This window comes from Podarcis pityusensis (assembly GCF_964106645.2).
Source record: "Podarcis pityusensis genome assembly, chromosome: 2".
Classification (NCBI taxonomy): domain Eukaryota; kingdom Metazoa; phylum Chordata; class Lepidosauria; order Squamata; family Lacertidae; genus Podarcis; species Podarcis pityusensis.
Genome location: NC_138029.1, coordinates 69,023,357 through 69,048,531, shown reverse-complemented (window position 1 = coordinate 69,048,531; position 25,175 = coordinate 69,023,357). Strand labels below are relative to the sequence as shown.

The following is a 25,175-nucleotide window of genomic DNA, read 5'->3' as shown; positions in this document are numbered from 1 at the left end:
TGCTGGATGAATTAGTCAGTGACCTCAGGTTGTTGTGGCAGTGCCTGATAGATACATATATCTGGGATCATGTCCTGATAAGAGTGAACATAACCATGAAGGATTGCAGTAGCACTTACATTTGGTAGGCCTTCATCTTCTGAGCTTGCTTTATGTTACTGCATGCACCGAATGATCAACTGTAAACCGACCTCACAAGACCCCAAGTCATCTTAGCCTTACTGTGTGTACTCTCTGGTGGCTGCGATAACTTTTACCCTGCTTTTCAGATGGTGAAGTTTGCAGGGAGGCAGCAACTTGCCCAAGGTCACCCGGCAGCAAACAGCAAACTTGTATCCAAGCCAGGCAGCTCCTGAGCTCCCGGGGTGTTGGCTCCTTGCTGAAGAAGGGTTGCAGTTACTGCCAGTCATTACCATATGGCAAGCACTGTAGTGCCCAGCAGGGATCTGGCCCAAAGAATGAGAGCAGCTTGTTCCTAGCTCTCTCTGTCTGGCACAAATATCCTGCGGTTGCCAGTAATGCTGGCTTTAAAAACTCTTTGCTTACTAGTACAGAGAGTGCATTGTCATTCTGATCCAAGTGCTGGGGGCAGGTCATAGTATTTAAAATAAGAGCATGGCTGCCACTCCCACCTGACGTGCGACCAATGAACAGCAATAACGTTGGGCTAGCTAGCTGGCACCTGGTGGTCCTGTGAGATTACCGGTATTCTCTCTAGCTCTGCCCCTTCCTAGGGGAAGAGAACAAGAGAGGGAGGCTGTGAATCACTGTCACATTTGTTGAAGGAAGCTGGCACCAGCAATGACTAAAACTCTCCCCCTGCCTCCATATTTCCTCGGGGCCTGAAGGAGAGATTTAAGAAAGCATGCAGTAGTTCTTCAGCACTGAGATTAATATAAGGAAGGAAGTACAGTGGTACCTCAGGTTACATACGCTTCAGGTTACATATGCTTCAGGTTACACACTCCGCTAACCCAGAAATAGTGCTTCAGGTTAAGAACTTTGCTTCAGGATAAGAACAGAAATCGGGCTCTGGCGGCACGGCGGTAGCAGGAGGTCCCATTAGCTAAAGTGGTGCTTCAGGTTAAGAACAGTTTCAGGTTAAGTACGGACCTCCGGAACAAATGAAGTACTTAACCCGAGGTACCACTGTATCAACACTTTTAATTAACCATCTCTTGAAGAGTTTTAGGTCAAACAGGTTCCTCACCACTCCAGAAGTGGGTTATCTTTGTCCTAATGAATGAGCAGAGGCTGGAGTGGGAGGAAGCATGTTAAGTACACTTTCCCAAAACCTGGGAGATCATTCTATCAGAGGAAGCATTTTTGCTTGCCAGAAAGAACCAGCCCCTCTCATCTCCCACTTTGCAGTGTTCTGGAGGTGTGTGCAGGGGGAAGGGAGGTAATTGTGAACCCTGCCCGTTAATTATTTTTCTGCAGGGACCCTTATTTGAACCCCCAGCAGAGGTGGCTAACCTGCAGCTCTCCAGAGTGTGAGAGTCTCCAGTTCCACAACCCTCAGCCAGCATGCCTGCCCAATGGTTAGGAATGATGGGACTTGTAGTCTATCAACGTGTGTGTGTGTGTGTGTGTGTGTGTGTGTGTGTGTGTGTGTGTAGGGGGGCGGGAACTGGCTCTCTAGCCTGGGCCTACAGCAAACTTAGCAAAGTGTTTCATCCTATCAAAATTCTTTCTCCTTTTCTGTAGCTAGTCTCTCTGCAAAGAGGGGCAACACTTGAATTAATGGGGGAATGGGGAGGGAGGGATCCAATCCAATTCCCCAGACCCGCCCTCCCAGTTTTAGACAAAACACACTCCCACTTTAGCTGTCTAATAGCTGTAGGGAAGGGAGCTGTTGCAAAAGGGTCTCCAGGGTCTGCCTTGCAATCTGAGCACCAGAGGTAGTCCCACAACTCTTCCACGAAGTGTTGCTCCTGTGTCAACCTCAATTCTCTTCTCTATAACTGCCGCTACTGCTGCAATCCCTCCTCCCAAACGTGAATCCAGAGAAACGCTTGACACAGGGCAATGTACAAATTTCTTTATTTTATTATTTCTTCAAAGACTAGTAAGAGCAGGATGGTCACCATAGGGTGGCTGGATGGAGCCTCTTTAACTCTTTGCTGTCCCCTTCTACCTGCGTCCTCCACCCCACCCAGGCAGGGAAAGGGGTGTCACCGCTCCCTGCTTGCTCCTCCAGGTTAAATGGAAAGGCTGGCGGGGTGCGAGGTCAATGGCTCAGAAGTGGTGCACTCCGTAGCCTAAGGTGTTCATCTCTCTGGCGGGAGACGGACGTCCCCCAGCAGCTTTAACCTGAAGGGCCTGTAGGGTGCTCGGCTTGCCCCATATCTTTCCATTGGGGAACCCCTTCAGCACACTTAACCCCATCGCTGTGTTCGATGTCCTTCCCAGGTGCAGATGGGACAAGGACTAGCCAGGTAGACACAATGACCCTAGAAAGCAGAGATGGCACAAGCAAGACAGGATGGTTTACACATTCCGGCAGGTTAGCGCACAAGGCAGTAGGGCTGTCTGCCGCCTCCCAATACAGAGCAGTGACAGGCCAGCAGACAAAGGGGAATGCATGCACGGCGGGGTGGGGAGGATGCAGGGCCCCTCCGGCAATGCTCTTGACTGGGTCCCGGAGGGGACTGGGATCAGTTCTTCTGTGCCCATGCGGAGCCCCTGAGGGATATCCTGCTCTGGAAGCAATCTGTAAACAAATGGGTTGCACACTTGGAACACGTTGACACTGACACACTGGAGACTCCAGCACGCCCCCTGGGTTTGTGCCAACGCACACACATCCGCCCTCGCGACAAGTACTGGCACATTCACATGTACACCACTGGCTTTGCTCACATTCTCATGCATCCACGCGCTCACAGAGATATGCACCACATCAGAAAGGAATAGTGAGCATTCCTCCCAACCATCCATTTCTCTCTCTCTCTCTCTCTCTCTCTCTCTCTCTCTCTCTCTCTCTCTCTCACACACACACACACACACACACACACACAGAGTCAGGCATGCACTAATGTAAACAGACACTCATATGTGTGATTCTGAGCCTTAAAACATGTAGGAGAAAAAGGGAGTTAAGGGATCTCGGAAGTGGCCAGATTTATTTGCCTTATACATGGGATGGTGGAGGGAGGCTGGCTTAACCTACTGGTGTATATGCTACAATTTTTATCCCCCCCCCCCATGTGCATACACACACTGAAGTGTACATACACCATCAGATTAGAAGTAGCTTCTTCTCAATTTACTAAAAGTGGTAATGGCGAAGCACTAGGCAAGGGGTTTCCTCCAGGCTACCTTGGTGGTGGCCTGGGAACTGCTGCAGTGCAGTGCCTTCCAGTGCCGCAAAGACAACATCAGAAGCCCAAGGTCATGATATACGAAAAGCCCATACAATGGCTCCTCTCCCAACCAGTGTTGCCTCTGCTTGTTGTGGGGTGTTTGGGAAGGAGCTGAAACGTGAGCATGTCTCCTGTGGTTTCTGATGCTGCTTTGGTGGAGCAGGAAATAACTGGTGTTCCCGCATTGCAAAGGTAACTGGAGAAGAGTCCCACGATGGCAGCACTGAGATTCCCACATGGCGAAGCCAGGTTTAATCCTTTTCTGTTGCTGTGGGTGCTGTCATCCCAGGTCTCTCTGATACCCCTTGACTCTTATCTTTTTTTACCTTTAGGTCTTGCCCAGAATAGGTCCACAGAGGCCAGCAGAAGCCTCACGGTCAGTGGGACCCAGGGCTGTTAAAGCCCACTGTGTGGGATCGGGCCACCAACATGTGGCTGTAGCATTAAAAAAACAAAGTAAACCGAGAGCATCAGCAACACCACCCCAAAGGCAGGAAGCTGGCTTCAGCATCAGCCCTTTGCCCCATGTGAGAAGTGGACTTATTGCAGTTTTCAGCATTCAGCCAGCAGGGTCCAGCAGCAGCCAGTGGACGTGTGAGAGCCCAGGACAAAGCAGTGCCACCTCACCACAGAGCTCACCTGCCAGCAGCCAGCAGGGAGCATCCTGAATTTCCGCTGGCCAGTTCCTGCACACCACAGTCATGCTCTGTGTCTGGTAGGAGGTGATTGCACACACAATGGTCGGCCATGGCAAAAACGGCTTGTGAGCAAATCAGGTGCTGAATGGGCTGCTTCCCCTTTGCCACCCCCACCCTGGCCCTCTCTACTCCGCCGTGCCTGAAGCTCCTCTGCCCCCCACCCCCAAGTCCTGAGCTCCATGGAGCCGTACAGTGACCATCTCGTGAGTGACTAGCAGAGACAATAAGACAGATGGCAGGCGTTGGGGTGAATTACCCTGTTACAGAGACACCAATGCAAAAAAGACACGCATGGGCCACATGGTGGGTGGCCGGAGACACAGACAAGCGGGCAAGGGGGGGAGGTCCCCCCCCCAGGGACGCTCCTTTGTACAAGATGAGAGAGCGCGGCCCGCAGAGTTTTTAGTGTTGATAGTATTGCAGTCTAACTGATATGGCTTTAACTATTAGGGAGGGAAGGAAGGAAGGAAGGAAGGAAGGAAGGAAGGAAGGAAGGAAGGAAGGAAGGAAGGAAGGAAGGACACTCAATGGAGGGAGATTTCTTTCAGATTCAAACTCAACCCCAACCAAAAAGCAAAAGCCCCCCAGGGGCACTGGGGAATCTTGGGGTGGGGGAACAATTGGGACCTTCCTTCCCAAACAAATATACAGAAGAATGAGAACCACAGGACTTCCCCAAGGAAGGCTGGGCCCTTGCCTTTGTTTTCAGCAGTGGCCAAGGTCTGGTGGCATTTGGCAGGGTGCCAACCAACAGCAGGGAGACGTCTCCCCCCACTCCCAAACCGCCCTTCCTTGTCTCCTAGTCACTGATTTTTGCTTAATCTTGTGGCTCTGGAGAAAGGATGGGGTTAGCAGGCAGGGAGTGAATGCAACAATAGCACAGCAAAGGAGAGTCACTGGGTGTTTTTCTTTTGCGGGTTGGGGGATCTGGAGATCGCCACACCCATGGGCAGGATGGGGGCTGCAGAGGTGGGAGAGCAGAAGATTCTCCCACAGACCATACAGTACCTCGACCCCCGCCCAGAAATCAGTGTGTATATGAGGGTGGCGGTCCTTGGCATTTCTCAGTTAAGGAGAAAACTGGGGCAGCATGAGAAGGAAAGAGATGTTTAGGTCATGGAAGCAAGAGTAGTGCAGGCAAGATTTGTGTCTGTGCTGCTCTGTGCACCATTTTTGCATCTGCAGGGGCCTGTAGCAGGATCCTGGGGGACCAAGATAGCCACAGCAATGGGCTCCCAATCCTAGCCTAAGAGATGAATTGAGGCTCCTCATCCCAAGAGACTGATCTTCCAGCCAGGGGTGAGCCACACACGCTGGCAGTTCTGTCCCACGGTCCCTGCATCAGCCCCCTTCAAAGAAGGTGATGATGATGACCCGCAGGTTCTCCAGCAAGACAAATGCAGCTGGCTATTCCCAGGCTGGAAAAAGGAGCTCAAATTCCATCCTCCATGTGCTGCTGGGTGCATCTGACCCTATTCCCCTTTCTTTGAGTTTGGGTGCTCCGAAGTGGGTGTTTATTATGGAATGGGTGTTTCTCATGTAGGCAAATGCCTGTCTGTGTTCCCTCCCCTTTATTTATCCCAGATTTACCCTTTCTGGGGAAAACCCTGGTAAACCTCTTGCCACTGACATCTAAACGACCCATTCACAACAATAAGCCCCTGCCTGCAAGCGCCCTTGATCCACTTCAGTCCCCTGCTCCCCAAATCAAGACTCAGTCTAAACCCTCCACTTTGGAGAGCAAAATGACAGAAAGAGGATGGCCCTGGTCCTCATACTCTGCAGCCTGTAGCTGCCCCAGTTCACCCCCTGCAGCTCAAATGACAAAGGATGAACTGGATCAGAAAAAGATGGGTGAGACAGCGAGGGTGACAGTGCTGCCTCCCAACCTCTTGTCCGCCACACCCATGAGGAGCCAACAGGTCTTGGAAACCAAGACCAAAGGACATCCTGCAAGGAAGAGCTGATGCTTAACCTTGGCCCTTGGCCGGCTGTAGTGGGGCTGTGGAAGGTGTGTCTGAATGTGCGTGCTTGAAATGGAAGTCATCGTAGCAGGGACAGCTTTCTCCCCTGCCTCCCACACACGTAATTCTTGGTGCAGGTAAGTCTCTCCGCATTAGTGTTTGGGGGTGCGAGTTCGATTCCTTCCAGAAACAAGCTCCTCCTTTCCCCCAAGCATGTAAGAAACAACCCAGCAGCCCTTGGGTGCGAGGAAGAGGGCAGGGGGTGCCCTCTTGGTCGCTCTCTTAGTCAAGAGATGGAATGTGCAGGGGCTGGCTTTGCCCCAAGGTGTGAAGGGAAATGGGCACCCAGTCCCTCCCTGGCAGTCAACATGGGGGTGTGTGTGTCAGGAATGTGCATGGGGGGGCAGAGCCCAGGCCCCTTCCCCAGGTCTCCATGAGGTTGCATCAGTGAATTTGGTCCAAGTTCCTCACCCTGTGCCCAGTTTTTTTTTTTTTGTGGGGTGGGGGAGAGGGGGGTCATTTCCCCATGTAGCAAGCTGGCACTTTGGCACAACAGAACTCCAGCTCTGCCACGGGGCAGGGGGCAGGGATCGGAAAGGGGGAGGCAGGCTCCCGGCAGTGGCCCAGCCTGCAGCTCCAGGGAGCAGAGCAGGTGAGAGTGGTTTTTGGTCTGATGGGTAGCAAGAGGTGCAGCGAGGGGGGAGCATGCCCTGTGCCTGGTGTGCTTCTTCCTGGGGGGGAAAGGGGTGGGGCGGGGCAGTGCGGTGGCTCGGCAGGGGCCCCATGGCACAAGGACACGTGTGGGGTCTTCCCTTGGAACGAAAGAAAAAAAAGGAATCAAATGAAGTAAAAAAATAAATAAATGAAAATCCCCCCCTGCCCCACTGGGACCACCCTCCTTCAACCCAAGCTCTGAGTTGGCAGTGCCAGGGACGGTGGGCAGCGCAGGGCAGGGGGCTGGTGGGGCAGGGCTACTTCTTGAACATGTCCTGCAGTGGGCCCGGCAGGTACTTGAGCACCGTGTCGAGGATGCTCTCCTCGTCCTCGTCTTCGTCGTCCCCGCAGCCTGCTGGGATGGCTTTCTTGGGGCGCGTCAGGCTCCCCTCACACGGCTGCTCCAGCGCTGCCTTCTCCTCCGCCTCTTTCTCCTCCTTCTTCTTCAAGCCGTACTGCACGGGAGACACCCACAAGAAGACAGAGACAGGGTTTACACCATGCAAAGTGTACCTTTAAAAAGAATGATTTTGCCATTATTTTTGCAGGCTGATTTCTGAGTACGCTCAGTAGGGAGTTAAGTCCCTTTGACATCATTGGGACTTACTTCTGAGTGAAGCTGCATGCAGCTGCATTGTGGGGTCCATTGCGGCACCCACAAACGTCCCTGTGAGGCTTCCTATGCTGCATTTCAAGCCAGTCTCTTGCTGCTGCCTCGGCTCCATGAGGATATGGCTGAATGACAAGCTTTAGCATCCTCTTGGCAAATACGCTGTTTTAACTGTGCATTTTATATTTGACTTCCATTAGTAATGTGGTTTTTCCCCCCAATCTGTAAGGTAACATTTTAGTTTGCTGTTAATTCTGTTGCTTTGAATTTATATTTTATAGTTGACTTTCTTCAGCAATGTTTGATTCTGGGTTGCTTTGTGTGATGTGTTAATGTGTTGCAAACCACTTTGAGATTTTTTCCTTTAAAATATGAAGTGGTATAGAAATTGACAACAACAACAACAGGAGAGGCAAGGATGCAAGTGGCTGCTCCTACCTAGAGCAACAGACACTAGCAAGGAATTGGAAACACGTTAAGGCAGAGCTGAAGAACCCTTTTCCAGCCCTGGGGCCACACTTCCTTTGAGGCAGCCTTCTGAGGGCCACTTGCCGTGGTGAAGGTGGCCAGGTGCCAAATGGAAAAATAAGCTGCGGAAAAAGCCTTGCTCTGTGTGTTCATTTGCACAAGGCTGGAATCTTCTGTTCCCATCTGCCCCTGCTAGCAAGATATTATGGGCTGGGCAGAGGCAGCGCTGGCTGCTGCGCTATCTGCCTCAGCAGAAGGATATTGAAGATTGCAGATAGTGAGCACCAGGCCCCTAATACATCCACTTACAATGTGGGCAATAAAGGGAGACCCACACCGCCCCCACTAATAATGTGAGGACAGTGAGAGCCAGGAACTGGGCAGTGATTGACAGAGAGAGATAAGGACTGGGGAGAGACATCTTTGGAAAGGTTCCTTTCTGCCAGACGCCCAGAATCCACCCACCTGGCTCCCAGCGCTGATGTTAATCTTGCAGCATGGATCATATGTCTAGAGCCTTTTAGCTCAGAGGAAAAGTGTGCAAAGGGGGGGAAGAGGGCATAAGAAAGGTGCATAAAGTTATGCATGCTCTAGAGAAAGTGGATGGAGAGAAGCTTGCCTCCTTTTCTCATTATACTGGTACCTGGGAAAATCCAATTAAACTGAATGCTGGGGGAGTCAGGATAAGAAAAGCCCTCCTGCGGCTGTGACGGGCTCAGTTGGGCCCTCCCATGGCTGGGAGTAGGCCCTGTCATGTCTTTTGGAGGGTGCGCTGGGCCCCATTGGGTCTCCTCCCACCATGTGACATCACACACACCATGGGTGTGACATCACACGCACATGCTGCCCTGCCCCCAATGCTGGGCGGAAGCTGGCGCACCTGGAAGACAACCACTTATTCCTGTTGGTTGTCTAGCTCTAGCCCTAGCAGCTGGTATGCAGAGGTACACTGCCACTGATCAAGGAGGCTCTGGAATGCTCTCCCTCCATCCTTTCCTCCATCCTTGCACGAAATTCCTTCTCTGCCTACTGACTCTATTTTTTCACTCTCCCCCTGGCCTCCTGTGGCTTTGCATTCACAGCAATTTCCCCACATACAATGTTTCTGTCCTCTTGATGCCCCTGTTATTTTCCTCCCACCATTCATATCTCTTTAGCTGCTTTCTTCGGCCTGGCTGATTTGCTCTTGGCAGAATACTGTGTCTGTGCTGAAATTTGACACTTGCTTTCCCAGTGGAATTGCTCAGGGCTCAACAGGAACACTTAAAGCTTCTTAGCAGCGAGGTGCAGGATGCACCCTGGCTGATTAATCCTCCCAATGCTGGTTCTCTCTGAGTGGCACAGAGAGAGGATCTGCCCCAAGAGACTTTTGTTCTCAATGCTTTTGTTCAAAACAGAATTATGGTGGACCATTGCGTGCCTTTCCCAACAAATCAAAGTTCAGACTTTCTGCCAATGTAGATGATTACGTTCCCTTCCAGTTCAGCTTTCTAGTGATGCTCCTCCTGCTTGCAGGAGTATAGCTCCTGAGTGCTTGCAGGAGAAGAAGGTGGACATACAGACAGACCAGACATGGAGATAAAAGTCTTGCAGCAAATACGTGCTTCTAAGGTCTACTTTACACATGAGTGTCTGTCCCTATGTGAGCATGCAATGCATCAAATAATAACTGGTACGTCAGCATGATCCAGCACAGGCATATATTTCTATCAGCTCACACACAATGCTTTTAAATGGAGTCTGTTCACATATTCAGTTGTCCAGCTATCCAGTATATAGTAGTAATCAAATGCAGTGTGAGCTAGTCCCTGGAGGACAGGGCAAGGATTTGCCAGGCAGTGATGAGTCACAGACCTGTAGAGTTGGAAGGAACAAGGGTCATCCAGTCCAACCCCTTGCAATGCAGGAATCTTTCTCCCAACGTGGGGCTCAAACCTATGACCCTGAGATTAAGAGTCTCATGCTCTACCTACTGAGCTATCCCTCTGCTCATCCTACTGGTTTCGGGTCTGGGCTCACGATGAAATCAGGAGTTGAGTCCTTCCAACATGCCAATCATCAAGAACTCCTTTGATGACCTGAATCAGTCCACTGACACACAGTTGATGTGTCCTGGACATCTTTGTGTCCTGGACATCTTCAGTCCATATGCGTGATACATATTGGTCACCAATCAAAGGATAGATGATGGTCCTCCAATGACCATGTCAAATAAAAGGGATCCCAGCAACAGCTGAAGAGAGGGATAGACAGAAGGGGCAAAGCAGACATGCAGAGTATAGGGCAGGCCGCAGTGGCTCTTTGCTGAATGTGAAGGCTGCTCTTCCCCCTGGGACCACACGCCATAGACTCATGAATGATTCTCCTCTGCAGCACAAACAGCGAGAGCAGATGAGAGCATAATCATTCATCAGTGTGCAGGGGTGTGATGTCCCGGAGGGAATGGCAGTCTTTGAGGCCTGTGCCTGAGCTAAAGTGATCTCTGCTTAACAGGCTGTTACTTCTGCAGGCACAGGGTTTTGGGATCACCATAGGGATCAGGAGGGAGAAACCCAAAGCCTTTCTAGAAAAAATCAGCAGCACTGTGAAGACAAGAATGGATGCACACTGAGCTAGTGAGGCAGTGGGTGGGTAGCAGGAGAGGTTGAGGCAGTGCTTCAGCTGCTGGATGAGCACTTGCTGTCAGTCGTAAGGAACCTCTTTTCCCCAAAGCATTCGTGTAATAAATTTGGGGATCAGAGGTGACCAAAGGCCATTTCGCTGAAGGAAGAAGACGGCAGCACACCAAAGACTGCCTCTCCATCTCCAGTGACTGGCTCAGTAAGCGGGAAGGGGAGGATGCCACCGGGGCAAGATTCATGGGGTTGCATAAATAACCCTTAGTCATGTTAACCCACTGGAAGCTAGTGTGGTAGTGAGTCACATGGTGAGCTACTTCTACCAGAAGTGTCATGGACATAGGCTGTAACTTGAAGCACTTGTGACTGCACTTGCTTTTTACTTCTTCCTCCCATGTAATTTCATTTTTGAGATCGTGAGCCCAAAGGCAGGGGCTGTCTTAAGAGTAGAAGTTTGTAAGCTGCCCTGAGAGTCTTTTTTTGGCTAAAGGTTGGGGTATAAATGCTGCAAATAAATAAATGAATGCATACATACGTACTTACATATGTACGTACGTAATATGGCCTTTCCCTTCTAGCCAGTGTGTGTGTGTGTGTGTTACGCACCTTATCACGGATTTGCTGTCGGACCTTTTCCCGTTCCGCCTCCATGCGGGCATGCTTTGCCTTGCGCTCTTCCTCTTGCTGCCGCAGGGCTTCTTGTCGCTCTTCTTCCTTCTTCTGGGCATCGGGGTCTTTCTCCTCTTCACCTCCCAGCATTTTACCCATGTCCTTGGTGGCCCCTGCAAGTGATGTTAGGAAACCACAGTGACTCCTGAGCACAACTTGCTCCTTTTCAGCTATTATTTCTCATACAGCCATGCTGTCACGCAGTGTGGGCTCTTCCCCACTCACTCGAACCTCAAAAACTGAAATTGGAATAAACTATTGCATACTCAGGGTCAGCATGAGTTCATAGGAACTGAGCTGGGTGTGCCATCTCTGGGTGTGGAGTTAATCATTTCAGGTCACCCCACAGCCCTTAATCTCAGATGATGTTCAGGATAGGGAGTGAGAGCCTATCATAGGCAGAATGTACCTGGGAATCCAGACTTGGTTCCCTGGTGTCCAATTAGGATTACTCATTTTTCTGCAGGCACAGGGCTTGCTGTGATCAGCTGAGAACAGCTGGGAATAACAGATCATATGGGAAACTCCTACATAATCCCCGCAGTTCTGGGGTGTCTAAAGCAGCTAATGTAGAGACTTCCCCCGAGAGCCACCTCTTCTGCTCATCCAAATGTTACCAGCGTGGTTCTGGGATTCTGGTAAATACCATGCATTTGTTTCACTCCAGCAATGTACATATAGCTCAAGAGCCAATGTAGTGTGACCACTCAAGCATACCCTCATCCCAAATCGCTTCCAACTTAACTCTTGATATACAATAGCCAGAGACACAGACCCCTCCCCACTTTCAGAGAAGGGGCCTGATAGCATGGAGAATGGGTAGACTAGGTTAAAGACAGAGCCTCTGCAGCAATTGCCCTGTCAAAGACTGTTGTGGGATGGGAGTGAGGATACTTTTCATCAGGTTCATGACTGGGTGGGAAAGGGTTAAATCTCCCATCCCCACATGCTACAGTCCTGATGAAAATCCCTCTCACTAGTTTATTTTTTTAAAACTCTGGTGTGCTTCCAGGTGATGTGCTTAGTATGCCTCACATGCAGTTTGGCCCTTAAGTTGACAGCTGGCTCCAGACAATTGCAGGAACAAAGTGTCCAAGCTGTGGTGTGGTTTGGCTTGACTTGCTACCATCATTGCCATCACCTGCTGCAGTGAGCTGTCCATGGTCCTACTTGCAGCCTCTCTTGGATCCTTGTTGTGCATGGCCAGGACAACCCTGCAGGCTCCAGCTTGGACCAGGACATGATACGCTGTGGTTTTAAAGTGTCCCTTTGAACTCTTGATGGCCACAAATGTTGTTTGCCCCAATTGTCACCCTACCCTCTAGTCATCAGAGAGAAGGTGTGCAGCCACATAACTTTCCAGCGGCCGCAGTCCACTTGTCGCTATGACCCCCCCCCCATGTCCAAGTTCAGCCATATATTTCATGGTCTGTTTTGTCTTCGATCCCTCTTTTTAGAAACCAGGAATTTAAATGCAGGACTAGAAGACTGGGAAGAGGCAAAAGGATTAAGGAAAGATAAGCCACCTCTTCCTGGGAGTTCAGAATACACCTTTTGAAGGGAGCGGGAGGATGGATTGATGGATGGAGTTCCTTGGGCAATGCAAAGCAGCCACCAGCCTCTCCATCTGCTTTGCAAAGTAGCTAAATCTGTTAGATGATCTCAGGGCCAGAAATTTGACAGTTCTCTATCCCAGATGAAATGCCTCAGCATAGCAAGGGCTCCAGGCCCAGTATGATTCTCACTGGCTGACAGCAGAAGGTCAAAAATCTAGCTATTTGGGCATGGTGGCCCTACAGGACCAATGACCCACTCCATGCTGGGTCACAGCAAGATTTAGTCTGAATCAGGTGGCAAAGTCTTCAGGGAGCAAGTTCTAAACTGCTCTCTGCAGCTCCCAGTCAAGACCTTTGCTGATGTCTAATAGTAACGGGGAAGACAGAGTAGCATAGATCCAGCAATTAATAGCTCCCTCTTGTTTAATTTTTGGCTGCTGCCTGTACTGCCTCTGGACAATGTGAAATCTGATGACTGAGTGGGAGCTGAAATAAGCCAGGCATTCCTTTAACACAGGATTTAAAGGGCTTTTTTTCAGGGGTGCAACAAGAATGTGGATATAAAACCGATGTTTACATTTATCTTAAGGAGGTGGACTTCTAAAAGAAAATGTCAGGCGCAGGCCTTTCACTCTGCTGGAGACTTGTATGTTAGCTAATTGAACAGCTACTGAATCCCAGATCTTTGTTCTCCCTTAACTGTAAGCTAGTGCTATGGAGGTGGAACACAGAAAGGGATCACCCTTGCTGCAGGAATGATTGTAGCAAAGGCCATTATGTGCACCCATTGGCAACTTTTGAGTTTTAAAAACAGAAGCTATGCGCTCCAGTACTAGAAAGAGGGAGTGAAAATAAAGGGAGTACCAAATATTATGGGTCTGTTAGCTGCTATACAGAGAAGGATACCTTGTTTAAGGTTTTTCTTCTCTCTCACTCACTCTCTCTCCATCCTCCATCCCCAGTTTTCAAAAGCTACATAAACACTCCTCCTGAAATGACACAGTGGGGACACTCAGCTGCTAAGCGCTGAATAAACAATAAATTAACTTTCTGTAAAATTACAAAGTGGTACAGGCTAAAGTTTTGGGTGTCTCAGGGGCGGGGCAGTGCTCCCTCCCAATAAACCATGATCCCCAGATTCACAGGTTTCTCTTTTGTGGTATATTTACATATATGTTATGTAGTTTTGTAACTCTAATTACATTTTAATGTTGTTTCATTATGTTGTTATCCTCTGTTTTCTTTTGTTTCTTTCCCCCCTCTTTTCCTTTCCTTTCCTCTTTTTTTTTCTTTTTACTTTCATCTACTGTAAAAATTTCAATAAAAAGGTTTCTTTTCTTTTCTTTTTTACAAGTACGTTTCTGGCATTTGCATAACCTGTGATATGAGGCAAAATGTACAGGCAATATTTTCCTCATTTGTGTTGTTAGAAAGTAGCCTTTGTTTGTTTATTTGGAGTATTTACAGCCCCCCACCCTCCCTGAAAAATTCCTCCCGACGCCCGTGGCTAGAGTGTGTCTCTTGTCACCAGTTATGCCACAGGCACTAGCCAACCAATTCTTGTGGTGCATTTTGTGGAGCAGCAGTTCACATGGCATTCCCAATGGTGCCGAAAATCCACCACCTAAGGTTGTCCTCCTTTCCCCCTCCTTAATGACAGAACCAGCTATATTTTGGCTGCTAAGGACAGAGCCAGAAAGCTTTTGATGCAGATTAAGCATGGCATTTGGACAGCTTTGTGAACCAGTTGTTCCTGAATAGATGTTGGCTGTCGATTTACCAGTCCCAGCTTTCCTTACAAGCCCTTCCTGAAGTAGCAGGTCCATAGCACGCATCTTCTGAATCAGATGCTGTGAGCATTCTCCACCATGGGGTGGAGCTGCTCCCTCTTCCCCAAGCCTTTGCACATCTGTGCAATGGAGCTGTGAGACTTGGCATGTGCTGTGCGACGCTGAGCAGCTCAGCTAAGAGCTAGGCAGCAACATTTCCCATTGCTGTTTGTCAGCAATTTAGAGTTACAAACCAGCCTTGGCTCCCCAGGCCCCCAGGAGACTTCAGGGTCTTTCATCTTCCTGAGCTCCATCTCCCTCCTTCTTTACTTCTGTGACTCATTTCCACTTTGCCCAAACCAGCCAAGCCCTTCGCACAGCCAGAAGCAGTAGAGTGGCTGGTTGCTGCTGGAGGAAGGGAGGGAACCTGCACATGGCAATGGCCCTGTTTGAGTGCTTTGGGTAAAAGCAGGTTGTTGTGTCTTGGTCACTTGTAGCCAGGAGGTGAAGGCATGATGTACAGCAGGCAGGCATTTTTCCTAGCCTTCCTTTAAAATACAAATGGGAAACCAATGGTGCTGGCACTGTGTCCTGTTGGCTGCAAAGGCACGGACAAGAAAAATAAAAGCAGTTCTGTTATAGGACGTGCCTGGAGGAGTGTCAGGCTAGGCTCTCTACTAGATCCAGTTTGTCATTCAGCAGGGCCGGTGCCAGTCTTTCGTGGGCCATTGGCATAGCGCTGCTGATGGCTGCTGTCCCCATTGGGTATTCTTTGCCTCTTGCTGCTGAAGCAGGTGCCACCACTGCCAGTTACTCCCTTCCTTCCCCCTGGGCCTGGATGTGGCAGCCATGTATGGTAGAGGAAGCAGGGCTTATCCTTGCTTGATCTGTGCCAGCTGCCCGATATCTTAGGTTGCTCGAGATGCAGTGCTTAATGTCAACAATGAGTGCTGCATTTTGAGCCATCGAGGATGGTCGTTGGCCATTGTGCACCAGAGCTGAGCACCAGTTTGACTCCCGCTCCAAAGCATTGCTGTCACCAGCTGAGGATCTATCCAGGGGGGAGCTGAGTGGATATGGCAAAGTGTAGCAGCAAAATGGGGTCCCCAATGCAGTGGTAGGATCAGCAGGAATGCCACCCAGGAGCTTCAATGGGAGTGGCTGTGGTGGATATTGGTCCTTCTGAGTGCCAGTGCTTGACCATGCCAACCTCTGATGCTGGCTCTTTCATTCAGGACCCAGAATGGGAAGGGCCATAGCTAAGGGGCAGAGCATCTGCTTTGCATGCGGGGGGGGGGGGGTCCTCCAGGTACAATGCCCACCATCTCTAGGAAGGGCTAGGAATGTCCCCAGCCTGAAACCCCAGAGACCCAATGTCAGCCACTGTAGCTGGGGGGACCTTTGGTCTAACTCAGCAGAAGGCATTTCTCTACGTTCCTCAGAGGGAGGAAAGGATCACAGCAAAGATTCAAGCACAGCAAAGCTCCAGAGAGGGTGATAATTGAGATGACAAACTGCCAAAGTAAGCTGCCCACCCCAGGAAGGGCATTGATCCAGAGTTTTTCTAGGGTGTAGCTCTCATACCACTTTGTGTAAAACTGTCGGAACTGGTGAGAGTGCCTTTGAGCAAGTGCAGAGTGCCTGTTACTTCTGAGGAGCCGCAACCAAGTTCCACACATTTAGAATGACGGAGAAGGAGATGAACTGGACACTGTCACTACTTACGGCCTGTGAGTGGAGTTAGTAATGCACATCTTATTTCTTATGCTGCCTGAAGCCCTTGATCCAAAAGCCGAGGTTTGCCATTTTTTAAAAAATGTTTACAATCCTTATGATTTGCAGAAATGACAGGAAAGGTGATGCTGCACTCCCTGGAGCTCCCAAAGATACACTCAGAATAATCACACACACACACACACACACACACACACACACACACACACGTATCTATATGTATATAACGTACTCTAAGTAGGGCTCTTTATGCAGCCAAAGCAGCACAATTCATGCACAAGAAGGAGATGTCAGCAGACTTGGAGGTACTACAATATTTGCAGAAGTACAAAGAAAACAGACAGGGGAGAAATTAGAAAGAATTTCTAAGCCCAGTGAGGACTGTGCATGCTCAGTGGGCACAGAATGCTGACGTACTGTTCGGGTTTGGGGTGGGTGTGGAGGAAAACTCTCTCTCTCTCTCTCTCTCTCTCTCTCTCTCTCTCTCTCTCTGTGTGTGTGTGTGTGTGTGTGTGTGGAATGGGACAGAGTGGCCAGAAACCAGAGCAGAAGCATTCCATGCTGCAATATTTTGTTGCAGTTTCTACCTTTTAAGGATCTGTTTGCATTTCCCTCTAGTCAGGATGTACTGGAGAAGAGAGCTTTGCTGGTCTACCCGTGAGTTTCTGGTTTGCACCTCCTGGGAGTCAGAATCTGGTCTAATGAGCTAGACTAGACGGTCTTCCAATGGTGGAAGACAGAGGAAACAGGCCCAACGAGAAAGTCAGTGAGTGAAAGGTGACAGGTATTTGGGTTGTGAGCTGAGAGAATGTTTTCCTTCCCTAGTGGGACACCTGTCACTCTTCCTTCTCTCTCTCTCCCTCTTTTTTTTTTTTTTTGCAGAAAGGAATACAGTGGAGGTGGAGTGAGATTTGATGTGCTCTGACAGCAGAGGTAAGCAACGAGAGGACAGGTTGCAGCAAAGGGAGTAGCAAGCAGAGAAACACTGTGCACAGCTGCCTGCCTGGTTGACTGTCCAGGAGGGAATGGCTCCCTGTGCTTGACAGGGAGGAAGTGAGCAGTGGGTAATAAGATTTTTAGCCTGCATGCTCAGCCGGCCCATCTCCCCACAAGTGCCTTGTCTTAATAAGCACTGCTTGAAGCTTCTGAGCTTCCAGGCAGTGGACTCCTTAGCAAAGTTTCTTGGTAAGAAGAGCTCGGTAAATATTTGGGAATGCACAAATTGGGAACATTTGCTGCTCCTTCTATATAAAGCTCTGATTGATCGCTACACAAACAGAACAATCTGTACACAAACAGATTCTGGTGTCTACACAGCAAGGATTGTGGGGCTAAAGGGGGCCTTTAGAGTCATCCATGCACTCTCAGCACACCTAAACTGTTTAGCACAACTTAGCAACCAGAGTTGAGCATTGCTTATCAGCACAGGATACAGAATCATAGACAGAATGCTAGAATCAGAAGGGACCTTGAAAGGTCCTATTCCCTTCTGGGCAGAGACCTGAAAAACCCTGTTTACCAGAGGCAAAACTGGTTTGAGTAAATAATAATAATAATAATAATAATAATAATAATAATAATAATAATTTATTATTTATACCCCACCCATCTGGCTGAGCCTCCCCAGCCACTCTGGGCGGCTTCCAATCAAGTGTTAAAAACAATACAGCATTAAACATTAAAAACTTCCCTAAACAGGGCTGCCTTCAGATGTCTTTTAAAGAGAAGATAGCTGCTTATTTCCTTCACATCTGAAGGGAGGGTGTTCCACAGGGCGGGCGCCACTACCGAGAAGGCCCTCTGCCTGGTTCCCTGTAAACACATTGAGAAGTGAGCTCTCCTGTAAACCACATTCACCCCTCCCAAATAATCTGTCTCAAGCAAGAGGTCCAGTAGCAAGAGCATAATGGAATGGGGCTTAGAATGGATGCTGAGAGTAGGAAGGGAAGACTTACCCCCTAGGGCCTGCTTCATCACGAAATCCATATTGCCAACTGAATTAGTGAGCTCTAGGCAATGGTGGAATTCTCATTCAGTGTTGCTAGTGGGAATCTTGGGTCAGGTGCTACCTGCAAAGGAAAGGGGGGAAATCAGATGAGTATGACTGACTAAGGTCAGAGTAAAACAATCCCAGCCAGGCAATGGACTTATCTGTCTCTCCACTTTGCATATGGAGGAACAGTGAGCCCAATGCAGAACACGAAACATATATTAATTGTGTGTGTGTGTGTGTGTGTGTGTGTAAGTGTAAGGAATACACATCAGTCCAGAGACACAAAACCCATGCCAGATTTTATCCTTGTTTTTATGACATTTTAAAGTATTTTTTAAATTCTGTTTTTCTATATTATATATAACACTGAAGGCAGCCATAAAAAGAACCATTAGCTTGATTTGTGTACTAAAACTGAAACATTAAGAACATCACTTAGGCCAAAGGTCCATCTAGTCCAGCCTTCTGTCACCAACAGTGACCAGCCAGAAACTCCTGGAAAGCTAGCAAGCAGAGCCTGATTGAGATAGCTTGATCGGATGCAAGTTCTCCAAATTCAACAATCAGAGATACATCTAAACAGAATCAGAGGTCAATAAACATGGGATTGCATAGACCTTTTGCAATTTCAGTGTATACCTTTGATAATATTGTCCTCTGTTTCCCGTTATTGTTAGTTGTAAGTGGCTTTGAAATGCTGTCTGTGTAGAGGGAAAATGGCATCAGAATACACAAGAAAAGCACTTTGTGGTAAGACCAAGCATCCATCTAGCCAAGCAACCCCCTTTCCCACAGTGGTAATCAAGCAGGGCGTGACAGCAATCACATTCGTCACACTTGCCCCTGAATTCCAAACCTGGCATTCAGCTACATACTGCCATTTATCTGTTAGGGTTAAAAGCCACTGATAGATCTACTCTCCACAGAAGTATCTAATGAATCCCATTTTAGAGCTATATCAGTCATGTGCTGTCACTATATCTAGTGGTAGTGAATGCCAATTGTGTGTTGTGTGAGTTAAATTAATCAATTAATTGCCCAGGTTGTGCATTGTGTGAAGAAGTACTTTTCTTTGATCTCACCTGACTCTGGTGTCCTGAATCTACCAGCATCTGAATTGACAGCGTAAAATTAGCAAGTCCAATTCTTAGATATCGGGCTACTTCAGCCACTGAGCGGCGCTGTCCTCTGTGGATTCATTTAATCCTATGCAATGGCAACTAAGCCAGTGACCACCACTCTATCATAGAACCATAGAACTGAATTAAGGTGGGAAGGGACCTGGGAGACCATCTAGTCCAGCCACCTGCAATGCAGTAAGCTCAACTAAGCATTCGTGACAGGCGGCCATCCAACCTCCACTTAAAAATGTCCAAGGAAGGAGAGTCCATCATGTCTTGTGGGTGTCTGTTCCACTGTCCAACAGCTCTTGCTGTCAGAAAGTTCTTCCTGATGTTTAGTCGGAATCTCCTTTCTTGTACCTTGAAGCCACTGGTTCAGGTTCTACCCCCAGGAACAGGAGAAAACAAGCTTGCTCCATCTTCCTCCAACGTTCCTCGTAAGACTTGGTTTAAGTCAGTGGCTTCATGCTTATAGAACGCAGATATTTCATAACCCAATTTAAGATACCGCCCCCTCCCCTGCTTTGGAGCACACTTTTTCCAGTGCACTGCACCTAATTTATTTAATGGGCACAGTTGTGCAAAGTTTTAGGAAAAATAAAAACTGGTGCTTATAGTTCCAGGAGAAGAAACAGAAAATGCACAACATTTGAAACAGGCAAGCAAAGTATATAAAATGCAGGGGGTAGGGAGCAATATGTACCCTGCCCAAGAGAGCAGGCCTATGCTCAATTTCCCAGGAGTAAGCCCAACTCAGTTCAGTGGGATGCACTTCTAAATAGAACTGTACAGGAATGTGCTGTAACTGGCTTTTGTTTGGGCCAGTCCCATAGCTGCAAACAAAAATATAATGAGCATGCCCTTCTCTCTAATAGAAAGCACCACAGCTGCATTTCAGCATAGTAAATGGTAAAGTCCAATCAAAGGCCACTGTGGGGTGTGGTGCTCATCTCGCTTCAGGCTGAGAAAGCTGGCATTTGTCCACAGACAGCTTTCTGGATCATGTGGCCAGAATGACTAAACTGCTTCTGGCTCAACGGGACAGCGTGACGGAAGCCAGAGTGTACAGAAATGCTGTTTACCTTCCCACCACAGTGTTACCTATTTATCTACTTGCGCTGGTATGCTTTCAAATTGCTAGGCTGGCAGAAGCTGGGGCAGAGCAAAGGGAGCTCACCCCATCGCATGGATTTGAACCACCAACCTTCCGATCAGCAAGCCCAAGAGTGGTTTAGACTATAGTGCCACACGAGTGCAGAAGTAAAGCAGGTGCACCTTCCCATGCTTCTGCTTCTGGGGCAGAACAAATCTAAGGGCTGGTTTGTGCCTGTGTGCCTTTCACTTAGCAGCTGAGGCATCAAGTGACAACCTGCAGGTTTGTAGAAATCAGTCATCATAAACATAACACCACAGGCAAGGATTTCCTGCCACCTCTTAGTGGCACGTTTTCAGTGGAAGCAGTTCATGTCATTAGTCATCTAGTGTTGAGGACTCAAAGGATGTTCTGACTGAGCCAAAACTCAGGTTGAGTTAATTAACTGTGCATTAGTAGTTCTGAGTTGATACAGATGTCTCTTAAATCTAAAACCTCCACACAGAAGCTTATATTTGGGGCTTAATCCAAGGGTCAGAAGCTTGTGACCCCTTGCTGGACTACACCTCCCCTCCCCACAACTATAGGCTATGCTCGCTAGAGCTGATGGGTATTGGAGTCCAATAGCATCTGGAGGGCCACAGGTCCCCCATCCCTGACTTAATGGGAAACAAAATTCATCTCCAGATCTGTCTTCAGTTCCAGAATCCCACATAGGAACATGCCTGTAAGACTCTGCATTTGAACATCTGCACAGTGTGTGTCTCTTTTTCACCACGGAGCAACCTCAATGAACCCACACACATCTGGAATCAAGGGAAAGGACTCCTGGTCAAGTGATGTGGCACTCAGATACATGTGGGCTCTGAAATCTCCTGTTTTAGGAGTTAGCCTCTGGCGGAGTTGAATATTGACTGTCTCTAGAGCTGGAAAGAATCCAATTCCCACTTGGGTCAATGGCCAAATTCTAATTTGCTTTAATAGGCCTGAATGGGATGGGGAGTTTTGAAATTTACCCTTAGGTCACCTAGCTCACCTAGCAGGATATCCTAAACCTAAAGCATCTTGTGTAGATACCTGTCCACCCTTCTACTGAAAACAGACAAGAATTACATCCTGGGTTAAACTGCTAAAACACTTTATATTGCTAGATGGCTTAGTCTCATGTGGTTCCTAATATAGTTGCACATGCCATTGGAAATATCCCGCCTACATAGTAGTCTTTTAAAATAGCTGCAGATGTAAATTTACTAGCTGAAGGGAGGCAATTTTAATGTATTTTTACTACAGACGCAGGCAGATGACAATACACTAACCTCTTTGTTCCTTTGCACATTTCCCTTTACTTTCACTTAAAAGCCAGATTCCTTAAAAACAAAACCCCAAAAGGTTGAACAGCAACACCAGTGAGCTGCTCACTGTACTTCCGTAGCCAAGTTTAAGATGCTTCACAGTTTGCAGAAGACTCCTGCTGCGTGCATAATCTGAGGATTCTGCTTGATGCAAGAGGAACTACAGGATGCAAGTTAGCAAGGAGTGAGGCCTAGAAAGGCAGTAACTGAGCTTGTGTCACAGGTCAGGAGCCTCCAATTTCTGCTTCCCCCTCTTTACTAACCCATTTATGAGATCAAAGGTGAGGTTAAACAACGCCCCATACTCATATATGAGGACGTGTGCATGCTGTAATGTGAAAAAGTCTTCTATACCAGTGTGTTTTGTAACATCCCCACCCCCTCCAGCCTGATGCGTACAACTGGAAGTGGCTGCAGCAGGAGTCGGCTTCCAGATAAGTGTACTGGCCAAAGACTAATCCTAAATCATATGTATGCTTACTTGGAAATAAGTACCATGGAATTAATCCAAAGTAATAATAGCATAGGATTACAGCTCTTGGCATATTCATTCTCGCCAGTGCTGTAAGTACAAAGGAACACAGGCAGTTGCCTTATACTGAGTCAGACCGCTGACCTATCTAGTTCAGTATTATTGACACCAATTGGCGCTGGCTTTCTGGGGTTTCAGCCCAACAAAATATGCCCAACCTGGACTCTGCCACTGAGATTTAGCCCTTCCCACCCTTGCTGGGCCTGCTAAACATTGAGGTAGGGCCAATAGCACATGCTCTGGATGCCGAAGGTCCCAGGTTCAATTCATGGCATTACTAGGAAGGGTTGGGAAACACTCCAGTCTGAAACACTGGGTGGACACTGCCAGTCAGGGAAGATGCTGCTGAGCTGGATGGATGAGAGCTCTGACTCTGTATCAGACAACTTACATTTGACTTACTTAAGTGGACCCATTTAGACCTACCAGCACAAACCTGAGGCCGTGCCTCTTCTTTAAAGGAACAGGCACAAGTAGTATTATATTTGCGAGGAAAGGTATCTCTGAACACGTACAAAGTGTTTCCCTCTCATCACTGAGTCACTGCAGCCTGTCCACACACATAGAGAATCAAGGCACAGGCCTCCCTTAAGAGACAGATAGTGGGGCTCCCATGCAAATCTCAAATGTAGTGCCTCTGCCTTTAAAATTTTTTGGGGGGGAAACCTGAAAACTAATAGCAATATTCCTGCACCACTACCAAATCTTAATACTACATCTAATTTCTTTTTAAAAAATCTTTTTTATTAAATATTTTCTTGGGTTACAGAAGTATATAAATCGTCTCTCTTTTCAGAAAAAAGAGTCATTCTTACGGATCAGTTATATTTGATGTGAGACTTTAAAGTTGTATACAGTCATTGTTTTTCTTTCTCTCAGGATAAGGATCTGTATCAACATTTGATACAAAGTCCTGCTTAATTCCCCAATCGTTTGAAGGTTCCTTCTGCCACCAGTCACTGGTCACCACTCTGAGGTACAAAATCATCTCCATTGATAGTGAACATACTTACCCTGCTCTATTTAAATCCCCATCAACAGCATTCCTACTGAGTAACTTCTTCAGTCTTTGGCTTACCATCTTTCAGCTAGGAGCCACGGGAATATTAAACTCACAATGGAAACATTTATCAGGAACATTCTCCAGAGAATGAGGTACATTTAGTTGCAAAATCCGGTCCCCCGGGAAGACTTAAAGCGTATGCTTGTAAAAGACCAGAAAGTGTCTGAGTAGGCAATGCTTGTGCACTTAGTCCTCAGCAATAAACTTGACTGGTACTTCTACATTTTATGGCCACTCTGGTGATTATTGAGGAAAGATCCAACACTTTGTGGGTTTTGTGTGGGTTTGTTTATTCTACGGACAGAATTTGGTAGAACTTTAGGAAAAAACTTGCTGATGGTAAGAGCAGTTTGATAATGGAACCAATGACCTAGAGGGGTGGGTCTTCAAGCAAAGGCTGGGGCAGCTATCTCTTAGGGATGCTCTAGCTTTGGATTATCTATGTCAAGAAGGGACCCGGACTAGATTGCCCACAAGACCTCATCTGTCCCATCGTTCTTTGATTTATTACACTACCACCACCACATTGAGAGGCCACTTTTCTCCAAGAAGCTCAAGGTGGTCTACGTGGTTCTCCCCTTCCCATTTTATCCTCAGAGCAACCTGGTGACGTAGGCTGTGAGAAAACGACTAGCCCAAGGTCACCCTGTGGGTCACCCAGGTTCTTGCCCAGCATTCTTTCCACTGCACCACAGAATCACAGAATCATCAATTTGTAGAGTTGGAAGGTACCCCAAGGGTCATCTAGTCCAATCCCCTGCAATGCAGGAATCTCAGCTAAAGCATCCATGACAGATGGCTATCTAACCTCTGCTTAAAAACCTCAGAGACTGTTCCACTTCCAGAATCTCCTTTCATGTAACTTGAAGCCATTGGTTTGAGTCCTACTCTCTAGAACAGGAGAAAACAAGCTTGCTTCCTCTTCCATGTGGCAACCCTTCAGATATCTGAATACGACTATCATATCTGCTCTCAGTCTCCTCTTTTCCAGGCTAAACATACCCAGTTCCTCCAACTGTTCCTCCTAAGGCTTTGTTTCATGTGGGCTCTTATGCTGAACTTCCTCCAAGGAGCTCAGAAGCACTCACTGATTGGAGGTGAGACCCTGGTGTAACTGCGTTATCTGAGTGAGGCTACTTTAGTAAGCACGTTCTTTGCCTCCTGGTCCAGCCAGCCAAAGATCAGCTCATTCTAGGAATATAGCTTTGAGGACATGAGTTGGAGCAGCCTGGAAACAGCTGCCAATATGCAATGCATCTTGAGCTGATGGGACATGAACAAGGATTTTGGCTGTAAGCCAAAGCATGACCTGCTATTATGGCAATGATTCATACACAATGGAATTTGAAAAGGAATAAAGGGAGATCCAGTTCCTTCCCTTCTCAGGAGTTCATTCTGCTAAGATTTCTTTAAGCAAGCAAGGTAGAATCATTTTTTTTTTACCTGTTCAGTTCGATTAGGAGGATTAAGGTAATGGCGAGTGGGGGTGGCATTCCTACCATCACAGAACTCTAGGTGTGAGAGTCTCAGAAGTTCATGCAGTTGAATACTAGAGCTTAAGGATTTGTTATACGCTGAATAACTCTTCATATATTAGTGTATAGTAGGAGACAGCTTATCAGCCAATTTATTGATGCTCACACCCATAACTAGGAGAAAGAAGAGAAAAATCTCTAGATGCATGCAGCAGTGCACTTTCTTAAACCCAATGCATTTCAAATTAGGATCTTATTCACAGACACTTTAAACACAACCAATCCTAATCTTTAGTCTCCAGTGACTCTAATGCAAAGCAGTTCTGTATAGTTAAATAAATACATCACCAGCCCCTGATTCCTAATAGACAAAGGAGCTGA

General features: G+C 47.9%; 1 protein-coding gene across 4 annotated transcripts in view; it reads right to left on the bottom strand.

Annotated features, from left to right (window-relative positions):
* Positions 1 to 2,026: 2,026 nt before the first annotated feature.
* CPLX2 (complexin 2) overlaps positions 2,027 to 25,175 on the bottom strand; it is a 129,500-nt gene continuing 106,351 nt past the window's right edge. For all 4 annotated transcript variants that reach the window (XM_080989279.1, XM_080989280.1, XM_080989281.1 and 1 more), the window contains 3 exons: positions 18,121 to 18,234; positions 11,044 to 11,219; positions 2,027 to 7,196 (listed from right to left, as the gene is read on the bottom strand). In XM_080989279.1, the coding sequence (XP_080845405.1) occupies positions 6,999 to 7,196; positions 11,044 to 11,219; positions 18,121 to 18,151 (405 nt within the window). In that variant the 5' untranslated portion in view covers positions 18,152 to 18,234 and the 3' untranslated portion in view covers positions 2,027 to 6,998. The remainder of the gene's footprint in view (positions 7,197 to 11,043; positions 11,220 to 18,120; positions 18,235 to 25,175) is intronic.